The sequence below is a fragment of the Diceros bicornis genome, chromosome 1 (assembly GCF_020826845.1).
Source record: "Diceros bicornis minor isolate mBicDic1 chromosome 1, mDicBic1.mat.cur, whole genome shotgun sequence".
Lineage (NCBI taxonomy): Eukaryota > Metazoa > Chordata > Mammalia > Perissodactyla > Rhinocerotidae > Diceros > Diceros bicornis.
This window is the reverse complement of record NC_080740.1, coordinates 25,579,012-25,599,121: the sequence shown is the minus strand read 5'-3', so window position 1 is coordinate 25,599,121 and position 20,110 is coordinate 25,579,012. Positions and strand designations below refer to the sequence as shown.

Here is a 20,110-nt window from a genome sequence, read left to right as displayed (position 1 = left end):
TGCTTAATTTATTATGCACAGTATAATGGCTTCTATGGTTTTCTGTATTTTCTGACATTTCTGCCTAGCCATTTTCTCCTTTTTGGCCTTTGTGCTTGCTATTCTCTCAGTCTATAATGCTCTTTCTCAGTTCTGTGCATTGCTAGCTCCCTGTTATTCTGCAAGTCTCACTTCAAATGTCACCTCCTCAGAGAACCCTTCCCTGATGATCTTATTCAAAGAACTCCTTTATTACCCTCTTTACATTGGCCTGTTGACTCCTTCACAGCGCTAATCACAATATGTAATTACCTCCATTTTTTCCTTTTGTCATGTCTTTCTACATCTAGAAATTAAATTCCTCAAGAGGAAGACATTTCTCTGTTTGTATGAAGATACATTTCTCTGTATCTTCAATGCCAAGTATAATGCCTGGCAAACAATATGTACTCAAGAAATATTTTTTGACTAATGATAAATGAATGAATACCATATGCAAATCACTTGATAACACTTTAAATCATTTTTTTAATCTGTAAAGTGAAAAGGTGATAGTACATGGTTTCCAAAGTCTCCTGTGGGATTCTCGTCCCCTCTTCAGCCCCTTGACTATTAAGTGGCTAGTTGAATCAACTGTTAGTTTGAAGTATCTTTTTACACTTGTTCTGGCATTTGTCATCAGAGAACTGATGTTATAAGGCTAGTGTTTGTGCTTCCCATAGGTCACTTCATCTTCAAAGGGATCTGAACATCCATGGACAGGAATCAACTACCCAAACACCTCTGCTGACCTCAACAGAGATATGACAGGTGTCTGTAATCCCAAGGACACACATTCAAAATTCATGGGTTCTAGGTTAGTCTCCACAGGAAGTCTACACATCAGAAATGTTATAATAATTTATTCATTTCTGAGAATTCCCTGTAAATTTACTCCTCTGTCAAAACCATTTTAAGTGGATAAATCCAATCTACTTTCTTCTCCATATCTCCATCTAACACATGTGGCCAAAACGTAAATAGTTTTGAGGGCCTGCCCACTGGTGTGGTGGTTAAGTTTGCTCGCTCCACTTTGGAGGCCCAGGGTTCGCAGGTTTGGATCCCGGTGCAAACCGATGTACCACTTATCAAGCCATGCTGCGGCAGGCGTATCACATATGAAATAGAGGAAGATGGGCACAGATGTTAGCTCAAGGCTAATCTTCCTCACACATACAAAACTAAATAGTTTTACATTTAGGTCACAAAAGAGGTATAAAATCTCCAGATATTTTGGATCTTACCAGTAGAATTTTAAAACATATTTCTTTGTTTTTCTAATGATAGGATCACAACTGTAACCAATATAAGCTATCTCAATTTGCATAAACTGTGTATTGGTGAGCACATATTTAGCAGCAATACTTACGTCATCCATAGGTATTTACATGAAGTTTTCTGGCAGAATGTAGGGAAATATGATTGTGGTAATGTAGAAGACAGATTAATTATTTATATTATGAAGCACAGGTCGGATGTGAATTAGACTCATTCTCTTTCCTTTATTCCAACAGGCTCCCTTTAATAAGTACCTATTGATTCATTCTCCCAGAACCACTTTCTCCTGCTGACAGATTAGGCATTTCTAGACTTAGCATTCCAAATTTTAGTTCGTAAGGGCTTTATTTAGTTACTTGCTCAACTATTCACTTTACAAAAGCTGAGATTATCAAAATTTCAACCTATTAAACAGGTAAATTGTGAAGTGTGTATCCTTTAATAGAATTATTTACTCAAATGCATGCAGGGACCAAGTAGATAAAATAAATGAATAAAAAATTCTTGAATAAACAAAAATTATGGCCAGAAATGAAACAGCTGCTACTTCACTCCACCTAATTGTCACCATCAGAGTAGGTGAGTCTGGCATTAACAAGTCTTAGGGTATTTTTGAAAAAAAACTTAAAGTACTGGCAAATAATTGTATGCGTGTGTACGTTTGTGGTATTTTATTTAGATCCATTGTGCTGCAAAAAAAAAGTCTTCTGCAGTCTACACCCATCATCAGTTTTCCAGTTAATAAGGACTTCTATATTATTTTTCTTTAAAATCTTCAAATAATAAACATTAATAAATCATTTAAAACGCTTGCTTCACAAAATTCAATTTACATAGAATTGTTCCATGTTATAATATGTATATTGAAACAACATTTTCCAGAGATATTCATTGTATACTATTGTAACTATAAAAGCAATGACATAGATATACATATCTAGAAAGAAATAGATCTACACAAATAATTTTTTAGCCATGAATGATTTATACTACTATTTATTTTTGCTTTTATTATGATGAATTGAAAATAATATAAAAGGATGATGGGTTACATTAAAGAAGAAAAGAAGTGGGTGATTTGTATTGGGCAGTATGAGAAAAGAAAGATAATAAGAGAGGAGAAAGAAATTGACTAAATCAGATACAAGAGAGACTTTTAGAAAGTCCACAAAGATTAAAGAAATTACAACCCTAAATAATAAATTCTCTAGATAGTGATACAGAAAATTTCCTAGTACGTGACCATTGTTCAACAGGAGAACAGCTTGGGGTAATATTTAGCCTGATGATTACTCTCTTCCTACATGACAGTTCCTCCCATCACCACTGAGCACAGAAACACAGCAGAAGGAGAACACAGAAAGAATATTACTAGGTAATAAGGTAGGACATCTAGGACTTCCCAAAATATGCATTGTGTATCTGTTTATTTTAGCATTTCAGGGGTCTGTGCAGTAGGAACTAAAACAGCAAGAGCTAGGGTTATAGAACTAAAAGAGGTAAGTGTTTATAAACAATTAAAATGTGGACTGTGAGCAAGTGAAGTGCCCATTCCAAACTGGGATATATTTGACTCGCAGTAGTTAAAAGATGTCTCAGAGAACATTTCAAATGGATATTACAAATTTAAGATTTACTAACAGTACATAAGAATTGTGTTTTCTAAGGACATTCGTGTTTAAATATAATCAAGTACTAAATGCAAAGGAGAATGTAAACGGCATGGGTTATATAATGGGAAAAAATAGAGAATAGCAATGATGGAATTTTTTCTGTTGTTCCAGAAATTATACTAGACTCATGATTGTATCTTATACCTAAAGTCAAGGTCACCCTTCTTTTGTAAACTTATTTTATTTGGTTATTATGGATTAGAAAAGAAACAAAAGTAACAGAAGGACAATGAATATACAGACAGAGAAGAAACTGTGAAGGTTTTAAGGATATTTACATGGGCAAAATGAACTAGTTTAAAATAAAATTTTAAAAACTAGATATTTTGTCCAGAAAAAAGTAAAAGAGATTGAGTTGCCAAGTGGTGAACAGCTGAATTTTGTCATTCATATGCTTCTTGCTTTTCCTGATCATTGATTCATAGCTAAAAGTCTTTGCATTAATAATTCTCACTATGTTGTAAAGTCATTAGCAAGAACTTCAACCAGCTCATCTGTGATGATTTTACGTGTCAACTTGATTAGGCTATGGTACCCTAGTATTTGGTCAATATATTACAGTCTAAATGTTTCTGTGAAGGTGTTTTTTAGATGAGAGTACTATTTAAATCAATAAACTACGAGGACAGCAGATTATCGTCCACAATGCGGAGGGAGCTCATCCAGTAAACTGAAGACCTTAAGAAAAAACAGACTGAGTTCTCCAAAAAAGAGGGATGTCTGTCTCCAGATGTCCTCAGACTTGAGTTGCAACATCAACTCTTCCCTTTTCCCCAGTTTCCAGCCTGCCAGCTTACACTGCAGAGTCAGCAATTGCCAGCATCCACAATCATGTGATCAATTCCTTAAAATAAATCTCTTTCTATATACACACATGCTATTGGTTCAGTTTTTCTGGAGATTCTTGACTAAGACATCAAGATTCCCTTCATTAAAATGTCATGCATACTAGCGAGGAACAATTGGAATTTGAAATTAAAAAATAATTTATATTAGCATTCAAAAAATGAAGTACTTCACTATAAATATAACTAAATATGTACAAGATCTATATGACAAAAAACTACCAAATCTGATGAAAGGAATCAAAGAAGAACTAAATAAATGAAGAAACAATTCATGTTCATGGAGAGGAAGACTTAATATTGTAAAGATGTCAATTCTTCCCAAATCGTATAAAATGGGAAACTATAAACCTCCTAAAGGTAACACATAAAGAAAATCTAGATGACCTTGGGTTTGATCATGACTTTTTAGATACAACATAAAAGGCATAATCATTGTAAGAAATAATTGAATACTTGAATAAGTAAATAAGCTGCACTTAAAATTTAAAACTTCTGCTCTGTGAAGAGAATGAGAAGACAAGCCGTGGACTGGAAGAAAATATTTGCAAAAGACTAATATGATAAAGGACTACTGTCCAAAATATACAGAGAACACAAATTTAGCAGTAAGAAAATGAACAACCTCATTTAAAAATGGGCAAAAGATCTGAAGAGACATCTCACCACAGAAGATCTATGGATGGCAAATAAGCATATGAAAAAATTTCCACATCATATGTCACCAGGGAAATACAAATTAAAACAACAATCAGATACCCCTACACACCTATTAGAATGGCCAATATCTAAAACACCAGATGCGGGTGAGAATGTGGAGCAACACGAACACGCATTTATTGCTGGTGGGATGGAAAATAGTACAGCCATTTGGAAGACAGTTCAATTTTTTTACAAAGGTAACCATAGTCTTAACACCAATCTTACCAGTAACTGCACTCCATGGTATTTACCCAAATAAGTTGAAAACTTATGTCCACACAAAAACCTGCAGATGGATGCTTCTAGCAGCTTTATGATTGCCAAAACTTGGAAGCTACCAAGACGTCCTTCAGTAAGCATTTGGATAAACTATGGTATATCCAGACAGTAGACTGTTATTCAGTGTTAAAAAGAAATGAGCTTTCAAGCCATGAAAAAAATATGGAGAAATCTTTAAAGTATATTACTGAGTAAAAGAAGCCAATATGAAAGAGCTATATGTTGTATAATTCCAACTATATGGCTTCTGGAAAAGACAAAACTATGGAGACAGTAAAAAGATCAGTGGTTGCCTGAGGCTGGGATCAGGGGAGTGGCATGAATACCCAGAACACAGAGGACTTTTAGGACAATGAAACTACTCTATATGATACTACAATGGTGGATATATGTCATTATACATCTATCAAAGCCCATAGAATGTACAATAGCAAGAGTGAACCCGAATGTAAACTATGGACTGTGGGTGACAATGATATGTCAATGTAGTTTCATTGATTTTAACAAATGTACTGCTCTGGTGTGGGATGTTGATAGTGGGGGAGGCTGTGCGTGTTTGGAGATCAGGGTATATGAGAAGTCTCTGTACTTTCTGCAGAGTATTGCTGAAAACCCAAAACTGCTCTAAAAAATAGTCTTTTAGGAAAGGTCATGGGCCATTAAAATCATACTATGAGACTCCAAGTATTTCCATTTCTTTCCAGCTAAAGTTGAGGGCACTGCCAGCAATTAAAACATGATTTACATTAAGTTAAAGGATAAAGTAGCATTTTAAAACCAGCTGCCATTACTTGCATTATTTATTCATAGGGTACTGTGTAATTGCAGAATTGTGCTGAATAAAGACAAATGAGTTCTCTTTATTGAAGAACATACAGTCCAAAGATATAAGGGAAATTTAGGAACAACTTTAATTTCTCAAGATCATCAAAACGGGCATTTGAATGGAAGGAGGTGAGTCCAAAAGATTCTTGTATGGACAAAACTTCTTACCCAATATTTATGGTTCTTGTACCTAATCGCATAGTGAGAAGAACATATTGTCCTCAATTTGGCCTAAGTGTTGGCATACATGTTTTTTTTACTTGGCAATTTGTTATGAATGCATATTTCATGAATCTAATAATATTAAACAAATGACACTAAATTACACTCTAAACACAAAATTGTTCAAATATGGGAAGAGAATCTCTTGGGTCTAATTGAACCATTATCTGTCATTCAGAAGTGTTCACCTCAATATAAACGGTACTATGCCTAAAGAATTCAGAAACGGCAGCATTATACAATTGGAGAGCTTGTTTTTTCTCTTCTAACATGTAAATTTGTCCTATGTATTCCCATAACTAATTCTTGGTGTGCTTTAGTTTTGCTGTTGGTAGGTAGGCTTGTTTTGTTTTGTTTGGGCCAGATGAACAATTTCCCCTAATTTAACTTAAAGCTTAATACATGAATTAAACACACTTTCCTCTTGAAGATTTTCTTGTTGTGACTTTCCCATTAGAGAAGACAGTTGACAGTGCAGAACCATAGAATATTACGATCACACTGAGAACTTATGTCTACTACTCTCCCTTCTCACTTCCTGTTCTAACAGTACTGAACAACTTCATTTTTTTCCCCTCTGAAGTCACACGTACTGTTTCCTCTGCTTGCAATGTTCTACCCTCTCTCTGCCTGGCTTACTCCTTAACTTTGCAAACCCCAGTTTATGTGTGTCCTCCCCCAGGAAGCTCATCTTCCTTGCTCCCAAAGACTTAAACATTCCATCTGCTTCTACCCACTAGCTTGCCCAAAATGCTGTTGTTGGTTCATGGTGCCATATTGCATCTTGTTGCTTTTACAATCTGTTCCCTCTGAGCGAGTGAACTTCGTGTCTGGTTAGACGCTATATTTCATTCATCTCTGTGTTCTCATGTTCTCACACATTGCTTAGCCCATAGTAATTGCTCAAGAAATGTTGGATGAATTTAAGTAAGTAATGCATATTACTCCATCGCCATCAGCAAGTGGTGTTTTATTTAAAATTCAAAGTATATTTGTTTACTGTTTAAAAATCAAAAGTTGACCTAGAGATTTTAGCATCCTGACCTGCCTAACTGCCCACTCCTTCCCTGTCCCAGTTCCTTTGTAACTTAAATAAGAAGCCATTTTATTCTTGCAGTTTCTGCTAGTTGAGAAGTCAGTGTGACAGAGATGCATTAATGCAGGCAGGATTTGCCTAGACATCAATAATCTCGAAAGGCTCCCAGCAGGCCACTTGTAGTGTCAATAAAGGCTCATAATTACTTGCTCCTTTGAGCATTTTAGATCCAATCCCCTAGTTCGCTCTGCTGCGAATACGAGGCTGGAGAACTGAGAGGTTCTTAACTTCCTAAACCTTAGGCGAGGAAGGGCACACATCGGCGGGACCTCGGGATGCTAAGCAAATGTGTTGGCTGTTAACGTTATTTTAAGCTGTCAGGGGACCGGTAATTCAGAACTCTCCCTTTTGCTCCTCTCCTGCGGAGGATTGGTGGTGGGCCTCTCCATTTCCGGGCTCCAGGCGGTATAAACCCCAGGGGCCAAGAGTGGCTGACAGCTGGAGCCACTGCTCAACCTGAAGGAATAAGGAATTCAACTGAGAGTGGCTGAGGGGACTGTGGGGGCGGGGGGCGGAGAGCTTTGAGGCGGCACACACAGACCGGGGAAATCCTGGCTCGCAGGCACTGTCTCAGTTAGCGGTGCCTTCTGACCCATCCCCACCAGCCCCGCGGCGAAGAGCCAAACCACGGCGCGGTACAACCAGAGTAGCCAGCTTCTCTCCGGGGGAGGGCGGAGACCAAAGCACAGCGGAGGAGTGCTCAGACTGAAGACTCCAACCCAGGACTAGAAAAGTGCCCCTGCCACACAATTCAGTAGAAATAAGGAAAACAGTAGAGGGAGGAGAGTGTGACAATCAGAGGCTAACTACGTATCATTGAGACTTTTTGGAGAAGAGCTTGCCCTTCTTTCCTTTCTTGGTTTCTTCCTATCTTCCTTCCTTCTTTCCTTTCTTCCCATCTTCCTCTTTCCTTCCTTCTTTCCTTCGCACGTGTATGGGTGTACTTGTGTTTAAAAAGGAGGTTCTTGGTGGCTGCTTTTTCTTAGAATCCTGTTTCTCCGCAATGAAGTTTAAGTGGGATTGGAGTTTCTTTGACTTCTGCGTGAGGAGTTTCCAAATGGCAATGAAAGAGTCACATAAATATCCATAAAATTTCTAATGACACCTCTGTCATCACTTGCTTCCTGCAGGATCCTGAGCCAGAGTAGTCATCCACCACCCACCCTGAGTGGGCGATCGGCTAATCGGTTCATGTGTGTATTTGTACTTCCCAGATTGAGCTGTGTATAAAACATCCTCCTCTTCCTTCCACCTCCCTCCCCATATTCTCTACTTGGGAGGGCGGGCATACACATGTGCGCGTGTGTGCCTGTTTGTGCTTGCATGTGTGTATGTGTCTGTATGTTGACCAAAGCGCTTGGAAGAAGCTACCCGTCTTGTAACACACCTCCAGCTCTAACTGAAGCATCTCTCGAGCAGGACGCGTCTCTAATCTGTCCCCAGTTGAGATGCCCTCTCCACGCTGATGCGGACAACCTCGGCGCTCCCCTGGACAGAAAGCTGACGCCTTGGTGTCCAGGGAGGGCGACCTGACTTCCTCCTAGCGCGCTGCGCTCTCTCTCCCCAGGGTGTGCAAGCGCTGGTGCGTGCGAGTGTGTGTGTGTGACTGTGAGCTTGTGAGCTTGTGAGCTTCCTCTCTGGGCACAGCGCAGGCAGCGCCGGCGACGTTCCTCTCCAGGCAGCCGCCAGCAACGCGAGGCAACAGCAGCCTCCGCCTCCTCAGTCCGGTGATTGGCTGGTTTTGCTCATCATTTCCCTGCTAGAAAAAGGGAAGGGCCAGTGACGCCCCCAACCCAGCTGCAGAAGCTGCCGCCACCTCCAATGCACAAGGTGTCTCATCCGAAAAGAAACCTGAGCCCCAGGGAGGCGGCGCGGAGCGTCCCGGGCAAGGCTGGCGCGAACGGCGAGGGACAGTGCTGGGGAGCGCCTGAGGACCAGCGGGAGCTCGGCCGCAGAGGACCCTCGCGACCTGCTCCTGAGATCCCGGCACCACGCTCTCCCGGCATCTTACAGAATTCCCCCCGCGACTGTATCTCCCCCAAACGGAGCCTTTATATCAAGAGAAGGTGAGGGAGCTGGGGCAACCAGGACTTGACCGGGCACCCAAGATGCGCTCCATTAGGAAGAGGTGGACGATCTGCACGATAAGTCTGCTCCTGATCTTTTATAAGACAAAAGAAATAGCAAGAAGTGAGGAGCACCAGGAGACGCAACTCATCGGGTAAATGCAAAGCTTCATTTCAGGATATGACAAAAAGTCAAGCCATAAATGAAATGTGAACATAGACGGTACAGTGAGGGTTGGGATAGTACGTGCGTTGGTATGAGCTTGTGTGTGTTTGGTCTCATGAATTAAATAACAAAGGCTGTTGTTGAGGTGTGTGTGCTTCTCTACAGCGTGTTTTCAGTAGGAGTTCAACTTGCCCTGTGCGGTGGTAGTGACAGTTGTGTTGGCGCCGGGGCTCGCACGCCAAAGGAGAAGTCACTGCAGAAGTGTCAACAAAGAACGTGTGCCCTTGTCCTTTAAATCCGTGGGCAGAACTCAAGCGAGCTGTCTTTATTCACCAGCTGGTTGCCCTTCCTTCTTTCTCTGCCTTATCACTCTATGGAGATGCTAGAGAAAGCTGGCTTCCTGGAAGGCTGAAGTTACAGCCCAGAAAGCAGGAAATGAGCCTCTTCTGTTCTTTACTCTTCTTAGGCTTCGGGTAGATCTGTGCATTTTAGTTTGAATTAGAAACTCCAGTACAAGCAAGGATACTTCCTTATTCGCTCTTTCGTGGGTTAAACGCATGGGCGTCGTGGTTACAATTTTAGAAGCTGGGTGCTGTCGCTTCACACAGACTGTATTTCTGCTGGCTCTTTAGTTTGTCTGGATGAGTTCAGACTCTCCCCCCGCCCCAGTAAGTTCTCTAAATATCACACTTCCTTCCTCCCTCCCCCTGGCCTCTGTGTCTTTGAAGTTTACTCAGGAGGTGCCTGCAACTTTGTGTTGCTTACATAGCTTGGAAGCGTTTTTTGAGAATGTGAACCTGGTTGTCAACTCTGTTCCAAGTCCTGTTTCGGAAATCCTCCCTCATCCGGAGGCGTCCGCTACTGGAAACTCCACACTGACAGAGATGACCGTCTGCTTTTTATTTTCCCTGACGTTTATTAAAACGAAGAGAGAACCCTTGCGTCTATGTGTGTGAAGTGTGTGTGTGTGTGTGTGTGTGTGGCATAGGACTGCTAAAACGCGCGCGCGCGCGCACACACACACAAACTTCACGCACTCCATTTCTTAATATTTGTGCTCCTCCCTAAGTAATGAGCGTTGAAGTGAGCAAGACGCAGGCTTAGCCTGACAGAAGGAATTGCTATATTATAGAAAACTAAGCAGAAATACAGTCGAAAGGGACTGGAAGAGAATGAAAAAGCTAATGAGGAATGGGCTTGATGTTCGTTATACATCACCAAATCTATAAATGGTCTATTCTGGGGGGAAAAAAGCCAAACTGTATGAGGTCCTTTACACAGGGAGTGGGTGGGTTGAAAACACAGCCTAGCTCAATTGTCAGAAAAGAAGGACTTGGGGCAGGAGTGTGGGCATCTCCGCCAAACCTGCGCTTCCCAGGCAGACAAAGGGGTCTTTAGGAAGGTGATGAACCGGCGCGTGGGAGAGAGGCGGAGGCTGGGGCGTGGGAGTCGAGGCTCTTTGTTCCTTTCTACCGGTGGGCTCCGAAGATGAGCCTGAGCCCAGACAAAGCGGCCGAGGCCCGCCGGAACTCAGGGTTCGGGCCCTTGGCTGGGACCCTGGAGAGCAGGAGTGGGCGGGGCGAGCGAGAGGCGGCGCCGCAAGCTGCCCAGGCGCCCTCTCCGGGCCTCCCTAAACCGCCGGCAGGAAGGAGGAGCGCACCCCGCGTCCCTCGGGGGGGATTAAAAGACCCGGGACGCTCCACGATTCACGGGCGACATTCCTCCCGTGGCCCTTTGCTGGAGGCCGCCGGCCGGTGGGCGCTGCCCGGGGCGCCGAGGGAGAGGCGGCGGCGCGGGCGCGGGCGCGGCGGTTGCGCTGGCCCGGCTGGGTTTCGCTCGCACCCTTGTGGCGCTGAGCTGCGGTTTCTAATCTGCTCCTCGGAGAGAGCGTGGGGCGAGCGCCCGAGTTAATCAAACAGGAAGAGAGGTGCGCACCGGGTCCGTCCCCTCCTCCCCGAGACGTGGCAGCGAGGGTGGAGGAATGAGACAGGGGGAAACCTTTATTGCAGGAATCAGGCTCCCTTAAAAAAAAAAAAAAAAAAAAAAAAAAAACAGATTTTTGCTGCTCAGCCGGCAACCGGGCTCCTCCTGTTTAATTAAAACCCGCAATTACAGCCCTGCGGGGCGAGGCAGAGAGCCGGCTGCCGGCGTCGCGCTTCTGCTCGTGCCCCGCAGCGTCCTGGCTGCAGCGGCCTCGCCGACTCTTCCCTGAGACCGTGGAGCGGACGCTGCCCCGAGCAATGCGAGAAGGACAGCTAGTCCCCCTGAGCGCTCTGTCCCTTTTCCCTCGAGATGAAATGTTCAGTGGAAAAGCTTGTGATACTAGTTCGTGATTTCGTTTCAACTCCGAAATAGTGCTTGTGGTGGAGTTGACTCATCAAACGGTCTAATCATATCATTGACTCTCTTTCTACCCAAGCCACGTGGAAGGGCTAGCTTTGAGATGAGTCAACTAGGGAAGCGGTTTGGAGCCCAGGCCCATCATCAAAAGTGAGGTAAGAAAGGCAGTCTCTGACCTTTGGGGGGCACTGCGTGCCTTCCGTGTGGGCAGTAGATTCAGTTAAGGGCCTTCCCTAGTCCTTGTATCTTAGAACATCCCCCTAGATTCATATTTAGCTTTCCTGCTACCATTTTGCAATAGGCAGGCAGTTTCTTTAGCTATTCGACCTCCCCCTCTCTTAACTGGAGTCCCACCTAGAGTCTGTGCACCATTACTCTTCTTATACAATACTGAGCAGTCATTCCACGCAGAAGGGAAAAGAGAGAACACCAACACCATGTCCCTACCAGCCATCCACATTCTCATATCTCCAGAGGAATACCAGCAGCATGTGTTTTATGAGAAATCATTCGAGAATAGGTCAAGTAATTATTAGACATTTAAAATTCCTATTCCCTTCCATGCAAACCTATGAATTGCCTGGTTTGATGACTAGTTAATAAAGTTTAAGTCAAAGGGCATTGGGATATGATGTGGTCTATTCTTGACTGACATTTTTTTCTTAATGGAAAAAGGGCACTTGCCTCGCAGTATGCCCATGATTTTACTGGCTCTGTGTGTGTTCTTTGGGTATAATTGGAAGTGTCTTCACTTAAGGGTCCTACAGATAAAAAGATGTGGGTATGCTCATTTAATGAGATAATGTATTTGAAAGTTGTAACATAGCTTTAATATCATACAAACATTTGTTTTGATTGTTATTCCTTAAAATTTATCGCATACGGTTTTCCTGCTTGACCACAAATGAGACTTTAATTTACTTTCCAAAGTTCATCTAGAGATCTCCTTGTTAATTTGTGTACTTTAGGTTGCCTCACTAAATGACCACCAGAAGTAGTTCTGAAACTTATGATAGAATTGACAGTGGAGATAAGCATTCAGATTTAGAGTATTACCATTGTCAGCAAAGTTACTTCCAGTTTGTTCCAGGGTAGAGCAAACTCTTGTGAATCAGATTCTACACTTTACTTCATATTTACTTTTGGAATTCTACTAAAAACCATAAGAAGTAAGTTAAAGTAGTACATCCCATCTGTATTTTTAGTTGTTAATGAAACTAAGCTTAGGTAATGAAAACACAAAATTGCCTGCTGTTTGTGTTCAGGTTTAGTTTGAGGCAAGTTCTTTTCGTTTAAATGACTTTTATAATCTTATATTAAGGAGGAAATTTAATCTAGTTCAAAGGGAATACATTCATTCCAAAGCCAAGTTATGAAGAGTTTTCAGTGGGGTTGAATGCAGGGCTTTGGGACCTAACTTTATGAAACAAAATTAATCATATTTGTTATGTACTGCAGAACTGATAGAACAAATTGTAGTGATGCCTAGCATCTCGTATTTCAAAGAGAAAAATATTTGTAAAGACTAGTAACATAACTAATCATTAGTTTCTGTCACTGGTATCGCATAGATGCCCATCTAAGTGGGTTTTTCTTAGCTCCATATAAGCAGGAATGCTTTATAACATATATTGCTTATGCTGCCTTATTTCCTTGATGCGTTTTGTAATTTTCCCTTTAGCAGTACATATTGAATCTTCCTATATACAGCCCTATGCAAGAAATGTTTTCAGTGCAGCTGTTTGGCAATCTAGTCTGATCTGGAATGAGAAACTAGTAGGGGGTGGCAACATCCTTCATGCCTTGCATTCACAGGAAGGAAAAGCCTTTCCTAAGACAGAACACCACCAAGGTCACAAGTGAAAAATCCCTTGGGACCCATTTAACTTTATACAAAGAAATTTGCTCCAGAGCCTAAGATTGTGCTAAGCCTGGCCTTCTCACACATGAATTCCATTGACTTCAAGAAGTGTGACTAGTTGTAGTTATTTTAATTCAAAGTTATTTCCAGTGATAAAAGTCAGAAATTTGGCTTTTCACCAATTCAATGACAATAATTCAGAATAGAGTAACATGGTAGCATTTCATTAATATAAAACTGATTTAAACTTTTAAACTCCTTTTTTTTTTAAATCTTAGAGATCCTGAAAAGGCTCCATATAACTAAGTACATCATAGCTATCATTCTGCCGTGTAAAAATGTATCTGTACCTACGTGTCAGTAAAGCAATCTTCCACAGAGATTTAAACATGCCAATCCGTGTATATGTTTACTTCTCATATAAATGTTTATTGGTGGTAAAAATAATTATCATCATCATAGCAGACTGTGGTTAGAAAAAGATTATTTTGACAGTCCAGTTATTAACGAGATGAAGATTGGAAAGATCCCTACTCCTAGAAATGGTGAGGGTTTGTGCCCATTTTTTGAAAGGCACATCTGAAAAAGTGTGAAGGTTAACTTCCATGTATATCCACATTTTCATTCATATGTAGTCATTATCATTAGACATGTAATATAAAAAGTAAATTCCGGGCCACTGAGTAGTAAATTGCACTCTGTGTTTCCTTGCATCCTAAATGACCTCTATAAAGTGATTATCATTAGCCATGCATAGGCATACAATGTATCATTTTCATCAGCAGGATGGTTTAAAATATTAGCTTCTATAGAGTTCTAAATTTCACAGGGAGTAGTTGAATATGATGCTTTGAATTGCTTCATATTGCAACAACATGTTTAAAAAAGAATGCAAACGAAAATACCAAACTATAAGCCTCCAGTTACTGAATTCATCTAACAGCTGTTACACAGGCATGTTTCCATTGATAGTAGGAGAGGATTGCCTACATAATAAACACAGATTTAGACTTTGTGACTGAGCAAATAGTCATGTTACTTTTTAACTATGTTTTTGAGATCCTAAAAAATTAAAAGGTAACATGTAAAGAAATAAATGCACATATTGAAAGGCTATGCCATAAACAGACGGCTTTTTGATTTTTCTGAGTCTGGGTTTATATCTATAAAGTACCAAGAAAATAGTCTATTGAACAATGAGCTGGTTCAGCTATAAATGTCCTGATGGCATAAATGCTATTGTAGGTATCTGTCGCCATCATCACTACCACCAGCACCCCTGCTACCATGCCACATGGTATACTTGCCTGACACTATTGATTGGAGGGAGTAGCACAGTTTATTTTTTCGATGTAGTAGAAAATACCAGTAATAATGGCTATTGAATGAATTTTCTCCTCACTACAATCGTTGTTTCCCCACCACCAACGACTGTCAGGAAAATGTCTCCTTGAGATGTTTTGCGACTCAATGTAATTTTAGAAATTAGTACTTCTATCAATAGTACTTTATAAATTACTTTCACGTACAGAGTCCTACTTAATCCTCACAAAGTCATTGCATATTAGATAATGTTATTGCAATTTTCAAGGTAAGGGAAGGCCACTGTGACCTAGAAAGAGAATATATGTCCTGTCCAAGGATGTATAGGCTAGCAAGTGATAGAATCACCAACATGCCCAGATCAACTGATATTCCAAGGTCTTCTTACTCTAAAACAAAAGCTTTTCCCATTATGTCTATATGCCTTCTGTGAAAATAAAATTACAATCTTGGGAGTCACAATTATACAGATGCAGGAGAATTGGCCAAACATCCTGTCTCTATTGTCTAAACTCAGCGGGGAGGGAGGGGCTTAAGAGGAACAGAACTTTGATGAGAACTTTTTTTCTTTAAATACCACAAAGGCCTTTTCTTTACATGAAAATGGTTTTATTTAAAAAAGAATAAGTATAAATGATTGTCCTGATAAATCATACTCACTTAATCCTTATAATACCTTTCATCATGTCATACCTCTTTTTCTAACATCTAAAAAAAGTTGTATCTACAATTTGTCACCAGTGATCTAAATCTAAATCTCTTATGCTACTTATACAAAATGCTTCTTACTTTCACAAAGCTGGCATTTTTGTTTTGTTTCAGAGATGGTGAACTGTGTTTGAGTCGATCACTTGTCAATAGTTCTGATAAAATCATTCGAAAGGCTGGCTCTTCAATCTTCCAGCACGCTGTAGAAGGTTGGAAAATCAATTCCTCTTTGGTCCTGGAGATAAGGTGAGTTTCTTTAAAAAGGCATGATAAATTTCACATCATGTTCTCGAATACGTTGGGCTTGGCAAACTTATAATGAATGCTTGATTTATAGTTTAAGTATGAATACTTGAATAAAAGAGTGAACCAACTCTACTTAATGTTGCTCACTGAAGGATGTGAAACCATAAAACTGAAATCTTTACACAGTCAGAAATTTAAGGATGAATGTGGGAGTTTTGAATATACCATCTTCATACTAGTCGAATTAAATATTCAATAGAATAATAATATTTAACATACTTTACTCTATTACTCACGATGGACATATATTTTGACAATTATCTTTAACTTCTCTATTAAGTCTTCATACTGTTATTGTGTTTTCTCACACTAGATAAAAATAAGCCTAGTGAACTCCTATTTTGCTGACAGTTATAAGTGAATTTGACTAACTCTATGAATGGATATTTCTATGTGAGCTCCTGTAATAAAAGTCTCAATAATTATATCCGAAATAGGTAAAAATCAGAAAAAAAGCTTTTTAGAGTACTGGTTTATTCTTTGTAAGATTTTGGCATTTTCAGCTGAAATAAGCTCTTGAAATCAAACTCATTGCCTACATATATCCATTATATCTTATTTTCTTCAAATATAATCTTATTACTAATAAGAAAATTAGGGCCAGACCTTTCTAATTACGGAGGAAGCAAGCAGATCATTTTTCTCTATAGTTACATTGCTGTGTTTGTTGGTATGTTTAAATTAGAACATTTCAGTAAATCAGAAATATTTTTAAAAGTTCAAGAGAACAACCATCCTTTACATAATAAAATCATTGCATTTTTCTAATACTGGCAAAATGTTGATTATTAAATGACTCGATATTAGCACATAGATTTTATAAGAGTAAGTTAGTGGTTATGAGGATAAGCTCTTGATCTGTCTGTCTGGGTTTCTACCTACTCACTTCGTGGATCATACCTATGTATAATGTAGATTATAAGCCGCTTGAAGGAAGAATGTACTACGCTCATCTTTAGAGTAAGAATGTATTACAGCAAAGGCACTCACTGCATGTTGAAATATACTTGAAAGAACGTCTGGAAATTAAAAAGAGACGAGTGTCAGGGAAATGCAGGAATGGTTAAAGTATTTTGTTTAAAGCTTTGGTAGTGACTGGAAAGGGAAACAGGAATCAAACCATGGCAATGTCAAGTGGTATATGTTTGGTGGCTTTTTGGTTTAGGGGGAGCTTTGTATATTTGTAGGCAGAGGAGATGAGTAGAGAGTCTGATGATAGAGTTTGTAAACTGGTGTTTTCTGGGTGGAATGTGGTCAGCAAGCAAGATTTATTTCAACTGGTTAAGAAAAAACATTTAAAGGCAATATTAAAAATTAGGAGATTCCTCATAAAAGTACAGATTTTCATATACTCTTGAGAAATTGAAAAATTTGACAACTCTGTACCTGTATTTCTCCTGAGCACTAGTTGGCTGAAGCCAATACTAGCCATGATCTCTCCAGTTTGAGATTTTTACATCTGGGGCTCCCTTCTCTAATAACATCTACCTAGAATCTTCCTCACTATCTCACACCCCTATAACCACATTTGAATTTAGAAACCCTATAAGAGATGAGATAATCAGGAGGAAAAGCTACAGGATGTGGGACTAGTCAGGGTCATAAATACAGGTGTAGTTTAGTTTAGAACAGAGTAAGGATTCATATTTCTTGGAGGTAGATTGAGAGGAGAGAAATATGTGTGACTAAAAAGGGAAATATTTGATGTCTTGAAAGAGAACTTTCAAATTGAATGATTTGGCAAGAAGAGAGCCAATTAGGGAAAGCTATACAGATCAGGTAAAGGAGAGTAATGGAAGAAAGTAAAATAAGAAATTGTGTAGTTTAATTAATATATCTAGACATCCTAAATAACATATCAGATAAAGTCTAATAAGTAAATTAAATAAGTAACTGGCAATAGTTTAATTAATATATCTGGCCATATGTTCCTAGTATCTATACAAAAATTAATACTGTAGATGTGCATGAAGCTACACAGGTATGTTTTGCTATTTTTAAGATATTCAAGCTAAGGATATTAAACACAAATTGACTGAAGAAATTCATTATCGCAACTTTACAAATTAATGACGATTGCATTCGTATCTTTGAGGGTGACCTATTTTCAGTTATAACAGCTGATGATATGAAATGTTAGTACTCTTTTCACATCATTCTCCTTAGCATATAAAGAAGTAAACAAGAAAACAGTGAGCCAATATTGAATAATACTCACAAAGTTGTCACTTCCTTACAAGGAAATAATAATTTGTAAAACCATTATTGTGCAAACAGTTCATAAGAATTATAATTGCCTATAGCAGTAGTGACTAGTGAGCATTAATCAGCTTGACACCTGTAATAAAATATTTAGAATACAAAAATATCTGATTGTTAGTTTAGCTTCTGTTTATCTTGTCATACTGGAAACTGATCATAAAATATTAGTTTGGATTATTATTTTGGATTATTAGATTATATTAATAATTATCCAATTATTAGATTGGATTATTATTATTCTTTGTTTCTTCCCCACATCTATAGCATTTATGAAGAACCATATTACTTTGTGTCTGTGAGTGGGTATGGGCATATTTTACAAGTGTTTTTAAAATTCTCCTTTGAAGTTTTTGATTAAGACATTATAACTAATCATTTTTGATCTTACATTATTGAACCATGCTTACAAATCTTTCTCATTTTAAAAATCTCATTAAACTTATAATGCTCTTGTGACATTCCTAATAAATTATTTATCTATTTACTTTAAAATGTGAAACAGTCACTGAAGATAAATTGTTTTTCCCTACATTTGTAGACATGATTTTCTTTCTTATTACTAATTCTCTCAGCCCTATATGTAATCTGCTACTTTCATAAGCACGTCAAGAATTGATTCATATATATTCATCAAGCAACTGTACCTCTGGGAGTTGTCTAAGCTTGGTTAAAGGCTTCATTTTATTGGTAGTAGTTTGTTCTTTATTATTGAAAGCTAAGAAATGACACATTTGATATGCATTAGATGTTGTGAGTAAATCTGTGAATATAGCACTGAGAGATTATTTGGTCATGTCTAACACTTGTGACTTGACTTTTTTTCCCTTCTTTGGGTTGTTTTCTTTCTTTTTTTCTCATTTTTTGTATGTCAAATAGAAACCTAAACAATTACAATACCAAATTGGAAGTATAGAAATGTACAAGGTCATCAGGACACATTAAGCACATCATAATTAGTCAGGAAAAATATTTTCAACTCTTAGTATCGACATATATCAAAGTTCTTGAATTGATAAGGCTTGCAGGTCAACTAAACGTAATTGCAAATTTATATGTGCTTACCTGTTAAAAAGAATTTGCTGCTGCATGCATTGATTTACTTTAGAAAAAAGTCCACATACAATTCTTCTACTTACTTTGTTCAGTAAGTGACCAGTAGAGCACGTTTTGGTCACACACCTTGTTAGTGGCAGAGGCAAGCTTCAAAGCTAGGCCAGACTATATAGTCTTATACAGAAGACTATATTTAGTACTAAAAATGCATACTATTAAAATGCATCTTTATGAAGTACACCATAGTTTTTTTTTGCTCTAAAATAATAAAACAAGATATTATTCATCCAGTGTTACCAAATGCTGGTCCAAATATCAAATGGCCATCTGAGGCATAAATTAAACAAAAAATGCTTTTCTTCAAGCATTTTGAGACAATTTTGCTTTTTCATTTGGTTGTGTTGAGGATTTTTCTTTTGATACTGGAATATCCTATAACAGCTAAGACCCTAAGCTCAGAAACTCTAACAAGCTACAGGTTTTGTTCTTTCAGAGCTTCGAGGCCTGTTGCCTTATGGAAATAATCTCTTGAGACAAAAAAAATCTGTATGTTCTCTCTGCTTTTTGTAGGCATAATGAAACACTTGGCATTTCTTAAACATTTTTTTCTTTTTAGTAAACAATATCAGCAACAATTGAATTGATTCAGTGATTTTTGTCTGGAGTCAAAAGTTTGCACAAACTGATTCCTAATATATGTATCATAACCTAATTTGCTTCTCATCTTGCAATGCCTTCCAGCTATAAGATTTGTCTTACCATACTTGCTGATGGAGTCAGCAATGTTATTTAGATTAGATTTTAGTTGTCACAGCACGTATGCTTGTTGTTGACAAGAAACCTACAGAGAAGAAAGAGTGGCACCTGGTGATAGGTTAGCTATATTTAACATTTCACAAGTGAAAACAATGTTTAGTAAATAAGTTCTCCAGGACTCTGCAGCTGCTATTTCAAGTGTTGAGTGATGTTGAAAGGGAAGTTCAGTTGAAAATTCGGTTGAAAAGTTTCTGTATAGAATCTATTCCTGTCAGTTTAACAGTCTAAACCGGCCTTTCAGTTTAAGTCAACATTACCTAACAAAAAATAA

General features: G+C 38.8%; 1 protein-coding gene across 1 annotated transcript in view; it reads left to right on the top strand.

Annotated features, from left to right (window-relative positions):
* Positions 1-8,658: 8,658 nt before the first annotated feature.
* The window catches only part of ST8SIA4 (ST8 alpha-N-acetyl-neuraminide alpha-2,8-sialyltransferase 4), a 94,055-nt gene continuing 82,603 nt past the window's right edge, over positions 8,659-20,110 (top strand). The window contains 4 exon segments of the mRNA XM_058535739.1: positions 8,659-8,879; positions 8,881-8,952; positions 8,954-9,159; positions 15,517-15,648. Coding sequence (XP_058391722.1) covers positions 8,760-8,879; positions 8,881-8,952; positions 8,954-9,159; positions 15,517-15,648 — 530 coding nt within the window. The 5' untranslated portion in view covers positions 8,659-8,759.